We start from the raw sequence: 8,370 nt of genomic DNA, 5'->3' as shown, positions 1-8,370 counted from the left end.
TAAATTGTAACCATAACTACAGTTACAATATTCTCAATACTTGATTCTGTTTTATTATTCCCCAACACTGGCTGTGTCCAGGCAATAAACTTACAGATCTATGTATGTCAAGTTTCATGGTCCATGTACTTGTCTGACCTACAGACATACTGTACAAACAAATCTACAGTAAGCCTCAACTCTGGGTGAGTGAATGTTCAACGTGCGCCTGTGATAAAACAATACTTTATTTTCATCATAAATCCACTGTTATGTGTTGACGTACAGGAAAGGTTGACCTGACTTGACGGGAGGGGACATTGCTCAACATTTAAAGTGACAATCACAAAGAATTTAATAAAATGTGTAATTGTGTATTTCCTTTGCAATTAACTAACCAGGATATCACACAATGTCAGACTGCATGACATGTTGAAGCCTAAGGGCTCCGACAGCAGAAGACCACACTGGGTTCCACTCATATCGTCCAAGAACAGAAATCTGAGGCTGCAGTGGACACATGTTCACCGAAACTGGGCAAAACTGGTCTCAGGTCAGAATTTGGCATCAGTGGCATAAATCCATTGACTAAACCTGCCTTGGGTCAACAGGCTGGTGATAGTAGTGTAATAGACCAACAACAGCAATGCCAATGTTACAACTCAGTGAGCGTCTAGGAGTAAGGGAAGCAACACAGCACCGATATTAACTGGCAAAGTAGCCTTTTATTGTAATGGTGCAAATTAAGATCCACAACAGCAATGCTAACCGGCACTGAACAAGGTGAGGAACAATGGGTGACGCCAAATCATTAAACTAACCTCTTCCTATACCCAGTCTGATGGTCCCCAACATAAGAACAAAAGAAACTGCTGCCTGGCTAAACTAGACTCTCTCTTGTTCTTTTGAGCCGGCTAGAAGCGGGGAATACTGGATTGTAATGTCAGTGGGCGGTGCTAACCTGAGGAAGAACAAAAAACACTGCACCGCATTTGAATCAGCAGTAAGGCCGTAACAGCCCAGCACCAGCTAAAGCTAATGATGTTTCTCAGTGATTATCAATATCTGAAACCTTAGTAACCCTGCACACCACCGACTCCTCGATGCCGCTGTCCATCACGAACTTTCACTGTGCACATCATCACATGCCAGCTCAGTAGACATCGTCCAAACCCCAGAGACAGACGTGATGAGCAGTGAGACACTTTTGTGCATCGGGAATCAGACTGATGCACATCGCAGACCTCGGTTTACGTAAGGCTTATGGAACACATTCACTTCCACATTTTTGCGATATAATATGATATTTTACTTGGTCGACAAATCTGATGATAAATCTGTTTTTAACTCTCTGTGTGTTGACCACTTTAAAAAAAAAATATTCTGCTCAAGATTTATTTATGTAGGTCAGAACCCTGAAGATCACTCATGCAGTGGAAAAATGAGAGCAGGTCTCCTCAGAGGTAGGTGCTGGTGTGACGCCTGCTGTTTCCACTGGAAAGATACGCTCGCTTTGAGGGGAATTGTGGGTTTAGCAAATTAGATTACTCTCAGTGTGCTAGTTTGGGAAATATAACATTTCAATTCAAAACTCCTCACCTAGGAATTGAAGGTCTGACCAAGCTGCTCGGCTCCATTTACTCAACAGGTGACGATCACGTGGATTTTTTTCCTTCTCCTTGAAATAAACTCGCCCTGTCATTTGACGCCAGGAGGAGACTGAAAACAGGTGGTCAGTCTGAAGCTCCGTGAACATGTGTTTACACACCTCCGGAATTATATGTGCTACCAGCAACAAAGGCCAGACAGGCATTAGGGTTGAGCCTGTGTATTAGATAATGATGTGTTTCACTTTGTTATCCCTTAAAGTAAAATGCTGATCAACTGCAAGAACAAAACGATTTTAAAAAATCCAATTCTATATGTTACCTTCAGTCACTAGAGCTGAATCCAAAAGAAGCTTTGCGATGTGGTGGCGAATTTGTGCAGCACACAAATCAGAAATTATATGATGCAGTTATGTCAACATGGACCAGAACTTCCTATCTCTCGTAGAATCCATGACACAAAGACCTGGTTGTCTTCTTAGATAAAAAGCCTGTAATAGCCGTACAAGAATAAAATGTTATCAACAATGCCTGAGTAGCATTTTAATTAGAAGGTTAACTCCACCTCAGGCAAGTATAATTCAAAAATAAATAATGTGCAAATGATCCAATAACCTACAGCACCACAGTAAGACATTTAAGTTTTATAAATGAAGGCTACTCATCACAGGACTTTTGAGATGGATTGTATTTCAGGTGAATAACAAGTGGTTATACTTATTCCTCAATCGTCTAATTTAACTTTTTGAACTTGTAATCTACAACAATACTACTACAAGAAATACTACGTCCAATTGAATCCACGTTTCTTCCACAAGTCCTCAAGTTCTATAAATATAGGATAATTACAGGACTTTCCTGTTTTTTATTGTATTGCAGGCCTTTAGATAAGCGGTTATACTTATTTCTAAATGGTCTAATAAAACTTTTTGAACTTGTGCATTGACCCAAAGTGATTCTCCCCGGTTTGGGTGCAGACTTTAGCAGCTGCTGGCCCCCGGGTGCAGACTGAATGCAGCCCTGTCAGTGACGGAGGGGCTGTAACCTGAGAGCAGCACTGGGGTATTATTATTAGACAAAAAAGCCCAGAGAGGCACTTGAGACATCCAGATGTTGCGTTCGAGGCACCGAGACAAGTCAGGAGGAGAACGACCGCTCAGAGAGACGCTCACACACACGGACGAGTGGCAGCGATGGGAGCTGGCAGCCTGGAGTGAAGAAGACGAAGAGGAAGAAGAAGACGAGGAAGAGGAAGAGGAAGAGGAGAGAGGTTGTTTTTCTATCCGGGAGGAGGAAGAGGAGACTTGGAGGAGGAAACTAACTGCGCACTTTTGGAGGTTTAAACCCGGGTGAGATGTTTGGGTTTCTCCGCCGGGCTGGAGTCAAATAGTCTGTGTGAGGCTCGAGCTGACGTTTCAACTTTTTTTTATTTTTATTAACAATTCAACAACCGTGTGTTTGTGGACAACGAGCGGACGCGCCATGGCTCCTCTCCACTGGCTCCTGTGCGCCGGGGTGTTGTGGACAATGTGCGCCGCCTCGTACCTCGGACCGCTGCATCCGGAGATGTCCAACGGCACCTTCCATCACTACTTCGTGCCGGACGGCGACTACGAGGAGAACGACGACCCGGAGAAGTGCCAGATGCTGTTCAAGATGACCGACGAGCGCAAGTGCGGCGTCGACGAGGACCAGGACGCGATGATCCGCGACGACTTCACCATCGTGAAGCGGCAGATCGAGGACGCGGCGCGGGTGCTGGAGGGCATCGGGAAGAGCATCTCCTACGACCTGGACGGGGAGGACAGCTACGGGAAGTACCTGCGCAGGGAGACGGCGCAGATCGGCGAGGCGTTCACGAACTCCGAGAAGTCTCTGCTGGAGCTGGAGGTGAAGTTCAAGCAGAGCCAGGAGAGCGAGCTGCGCGAGGAGCACCGGCTCAACGACGACTTCCTCAGCATGATGGTGCACACGCGCGACGTGCTGAAGGACACGCTGGACGTCTCGCTGGGGCTGAGGGACAAACACGAGCTGCTGTCCCTGATCATCCGCAGCCACGGGACGAGACTGAGCAGACTGAAGAACGAGTACATGAAGTTCTGAAGAAAGTCGAAAAATACTTTATGGTAGTTTATTTTAAAGGTCCTTTCTCAAATAGCTAAATTGTGTTGGCCTGGATTTGGCCCAAGCTGTCCCCGATCATCTGCAGCCATGGCAAGAGATCGATCAGACCGAAGAATGAGTACATGAAGTTCTGAAGTCAACTAAAATACATTATCGTAGTTTAATTTAAAGGTCCTTTATCAAATAGCTAAATTCTGTTGGCCCGGATTTGGCCCACGCTGTCCCTGACCATCCTTAGCCACGGGACGAGACTAAGTAGCCCATAGAACGAGAACATGAAGTTCTGAAAGAGTTTCCTAGCATAGTTTATCGTAGTTTATTTTACACATCAGTTCCGTCAGAGTAAAATAGTTTGGGCGCAGTTGTGGCCCACGCTGTCGCCGATCATCAGCAGCCACGGCACGAGATCGATCAGACCGAAGAACGAGAACATGAAGTTCTGAAAGAGTTTCCTAGCATAGTTTATCGTAGTTTATTTTACACATCAGTTCCGTCAGAGTAAAATAGTTTTGGTCCAGTTGTGGCCCACGCTGTCGCCGATCATCAGCAGCCACGGCACGAGACCGAAGAACGAGTACATGAAGTTCTGAAGTCTCCTAACATACTTTATCGTAGTTTATAGTACAGGTTCTTTCTCAAATAGCAAAATTGTGTTGGCCCGGATTTGGCCAACGTTGTCCCCAATCATCCGCACCCATGCCATGAGAACGACAACTTGAAGTTCTGAATAAAGTTTCCTAACAAACTTTATCGTAGTTTATATTACATATCAATTCCCTATGAGTAAAATTGTTTTGGTCCAGATGTGGCTAACACTGTCCCTGGTCATCCTCAGCCACGGCTTTATCGTAGTTTATTTTAAAGGTCCTTTCCCTTAGTGCAACATAGTTTTGGCCCAGATTTGGCCCACGCTGTCATCTGGCACACACATGCGTGGAATGATGGCACTTGGGCGGTCTGCTCCTGTTTGCCAGATCTTGGCCACAAGCGAGCCATAGCGTCAACCAAGGATGGCCCAAATTAGTTGTGTTCTATTTGGGCCGTATTCACCTTTCATCATCAGAACACATGTTGCCTAGATCACCGGGTGTTAGCGAGACAAAGCCCATATTTGTTTTGGTATATTTTGGCCACATTTGTTGTTTTACGGTTGCACTTTCATTTTGTTCAGGCTACAAGAAGTCCAGAAGTGCCACATTATTGCCTAAAGTGGCCTAAATCCGTGAGCTATTTCCTTTAATACTTTATAAATGTATATTTTCCAGATATCTGGAAAGAGTTATGCAGTTTTGTACCAGTTCCAGGAAAACAAGAGAGTTACAGGAGCTTTATTTTAGTCTGTTCTATTGTGTTGAGCTTACTATTGACTTCCAGATGAATTTCCATGCAAAAGTAATATAATGATTTATTAAATGGCAGGGCTCTTTCCAGGAAAGTTCTTAGGAGATCATTTGGAAATAAACTGGGATTTACGCCTGTGAAATTAAACCTCACTCTATTTCATTTTTTTCTATTCTAAGTTTTATGGTTGAATGAGACCGTTTGGTGGAGGCAAGGGTGAAAACTAATATCAGGGATTTAAAGTCAAAGCTTAAAATGTCAGTTCACCTAAAGAACAGGTCGATGGCTGGGGGTTGTTTGGACTCTCCGTGTTGGAAATCCGACTTCAGGGGTCATTCCAGTTAAAATGTCCCACTGGGAACTCTGAAAGATTGACTTCCCAATTCAAATGGAACGCACTATTAGTAACTCACACTTTGACAGCTGTTTAACATAGGGGGGGAAATACTATACTTGGGGGGGGGGGGGGGGGTTTTGCGGCAGCAACTGACACACGAAACATAGCGGGAAGAATAGATTCCAGTAAATGTCAGCAAATTTCTAAACGTAAATGAGTCATTTAAGAAACTGAAATACATCATGAATAACTTCAAACTGATATTAAACTTGCTGTGTGTGCAACACAGCAGAAACATATCTCAGAATTTGAAGTTATCTGCAATGAAGGAAAATTCCTTAATCAAGACTTGAAAGACTCTTATCTGGCTACAAAAGGCATTTGCAAAACTGTGATATCTGCTAAAAATAGGGTTTGACTAACTTCTGACTTACACACATATCCCACAACACGAGTTCATGAAATATAACGAGCACATTAGCATTTGAAGAAAGGATGATATTTAATGTCTGTTTGGAGAAGGGGCTGTTTTCACTTTTTTTCACTTCAAAAATCAACAAACTATGTATTTACCCAGATTTCGAGAGGGATCCGCTTCCAAAGCTGGATTAGCAACCAGGCAGCCGGGTTCAATCAACTTTCCCACAACAGATTTTTCCACCATACGAGGAGTATTGCTTTCTGGTCATATAATGAAGCCCCATGTATAGTCTTCTTTATAGCCTGATTGGAAAACAGGGGCCCCAGTGTATACATGCTGAGTGCATGAGCTAATTCTAGCCTATGGCCCTCTGAGAGTTTAATATGTCTGTGCTGAGCCAGAACAATGAAGGTGAATTGCGTTTTGTTTGTTGTGCCCTCAGCATTAAATAATTACATGGAAAAATGAATCCTTTCTGTCCAGAAACAAACTGCAAAATATCGAATAAAGACAACTAAACAGCATTTAGAGAAAACAAGCCCAGCTCAAGGTTCCCCAACGATACAAGTTTTGAGGTGTTGTTGTGAAGAGATCTGACAAGTTTATATGTTATATTATTTTATTATATTATTTTTATGATGTGAGTGAGAAATCTCAGAGGGATATCTCAGAATCTAGTAAATTCAAACGGTCAGAAAACAGTTTATTGAGTGAACTGACCCTTTAAAAGAGTCTGAACAGTATATAACATACTTTCTTTCAACATTACAGTAAAAACAAATATATCATGTGACAGTGTATAGAGACCATTGTGACTTGTGGCCAGTGTCAGTAATAATAACACACCCTACAAACCATAAACACACACAGTGGTGGTTACATCACCACACTAAACATGGCTGGATAAACAAATGAGATTCACATTTCCCCAGAATGTAAAAGAAAGCTGTCATGTTTGTTAAATGTCATCCTTAACAATGGTAATTTTTGTGCATTGAATTCATCTGTCACAGGTTTGTGTATGTGTGTGTGTGTCTGTGTGTGTATGTGTGTGTAAATGCAAAAAACAATGGCATTATGACTCAGCCAATCAAAAAGGTTAAAAAACAGGGTGATGTTTGCAGAGATTTCTTTGATTCACCGGAGGACGACGTCATGTTTTGGACACTTCGGGCAGTTTATGTGTCAGTGTCTATATTCTATACTGAATAATATGTGTTTATGTTTTAATTCTGACCCCAGACGTTAAATATACTATCTTTGGAAAACTCCTCATATAGAAGCTGAGTTACAGCTCCTCACATGAGCAACTATTAATCGCTGATCCTCCACATGAATGTTTCAGAAGTGATAAAAGACTGTTTACAAGTGGACACCTATCTGTTTTTTAGTTTTTTTGCTATTAAGGTGCTAAAAGGTTGAGACGGGATTTAAAATGCAAGGCCTTTACTTTACTGTGCTGTGCAGGCAGTGTAATCTTGTCAAATGTACAGTGTGTTATTAGAAGTAAGTAAATACTGTGAGTGCCAATATCTTTATTACAGAACACCTTGATATGTATTCATTGTTTATATAAAGTTTTGAAATAGAGCAGCGTATATCTATTCTTGTTGACCTAAGATGTGTGATGGGTAAGACTGCAGGCAGCACTCGAGGACGTCAGTGTTAAACACTAATCTGTGTGACGGCAGTCGGAGCAGATTGTGTTGTGTCAAATAAAGAGGTTTGTGTTTCAAGTTCAGTGTTGAAGCAAAATTACTTTAACTTTTTCACCTTTGTTGATATATTCTGGGAATTAATCGTACATTTTATTTACATGGTACATTGTTGATATGCTGAACATACAGGAAAAAAGGGAATTAAAACGAGAGAAATATTATCAGTTCATGAAACAGAGGAAAATATAATGAAGTTAAACACAATAATTAAACACAGCACAAACATTCATAAAAACCTTCAGATAAAAAAGTTTGGAAAATAGATTTGAAATTTACTCAGAATGTTTCCGTTCTGTTCGGCTGTTCTACCGTTTTAAATACATATAATTGAGATTAAAGGTGCAATACGTAATATATACAGTATTTTCTCCCACCAACTATCTTTAAATCTATAAGACAAGATATTATAATTCCAAATGCTCACTATCAGAAAGTGGCCGGCTGGTGAGCGTGCTGACTCCAGTAGAATGACAGACTGTAAATAATGTGAAGCCAAAGCAGTGAGACCAACCGTCTTGACTGCCCCCTGATGGCTGGCTGCAGTATATATTATAAATCCCTCTTCCTCCATGTTAACGGATGGGGCATGGGCCAAAGTAAGAAGTCAAAATACAGGTCAAATAAAGGTTTTCTGTAATTTCTGGTAGTTTTATCACATCGATCGATGCTCAAATGCTCAATTTCCCTGTAAGTTTGGTTTGATGCTACTGTGCAGACTCTCGAAACGTTTGTATCTGGGATATTTTGGCTTAATTTCTAGAAATTGGGAGGAAGTGGAGAAGCGTCGTCCAACTTTATATATATATAAACACATTCCACATCCGGGCCAGCCAAGTTGTGTAG

The 8,370-nt window shown here is 41.9% G+C and overlaps 1 protein-coding gene across 3 annotated transcripts; it reads left to right on the top strand.

The window, feature by feature from the left end:
- The first annotated feature begins 2,628 nt into the window (after positions 1 to 2,628).
- On the top strand, positions 2,629 to 7,545 carry fibinb (fin bud initiation factor b). Of its 3 annotated transcripts, XM_034581208.1 has the most exons (3): positions 2,629 to 4,001; positions 4,157 to 6,858; positions 6,908 to 7,545. In XM_034581208.1, exon 1 carries the CDS (start codon positions 3,069 to 3,071, stop codon positions 3,687 to 3,689), a length of 621 nt encoding a protein of 206 aa, XP_034437099.1. In that variant the 5' UTR covers positions 2,629 to 3,068; the 3' UTR covers positions 3,690 to 4,001; positions 4,157 to 6,858; positions 6,908 to 7,545. The 3 variants fall into 3 exon arrangements, with proteins under 3 accessions (XP_034437099.1, XP_034437097.1, XP_034437096.1); XM_034581206.1 differs by having other exon boundaries at positions 2,629 to 6,846; XM_034581205.1 differs by having other exon boundaries at positions 2,629 to 6,858.
- Positions 7,546 to 8,370: the final 825 nt, after the last annotated feature.

This window comes from Hippoglossus hippoglossus, chromosome 3, assembly GCF_009819705.1.
Source record: "Hippoglossus hippoglossus isolate fHipHip1 chromosome 3, fHipHip1.pri, whole genome shotgun sequence".
Taxonomy (NCBI): domain Eukaryota; kingdom Metazoa; phylum Chordata; class Actinopteri; order Pleuronectiformes; family Pleuronectidae; genus Hippoglossus; species Hippoglossus hippoglossus.
The sequence above is the reverse complement of the archived record's forward strand: the minus strand, read 5'-3'. Positions and strand labels throughout refer to the sequence as shown.

Excerpts from the sequence above, each read along its gene's own strand:
- fibinb (XM_034581208.1), top strand. The coding sequence starts at position 3,069 with ATGGCTCCTCTCCACTGGCTCCTGTGCGCCGGGGTGTTGTGGACAATG.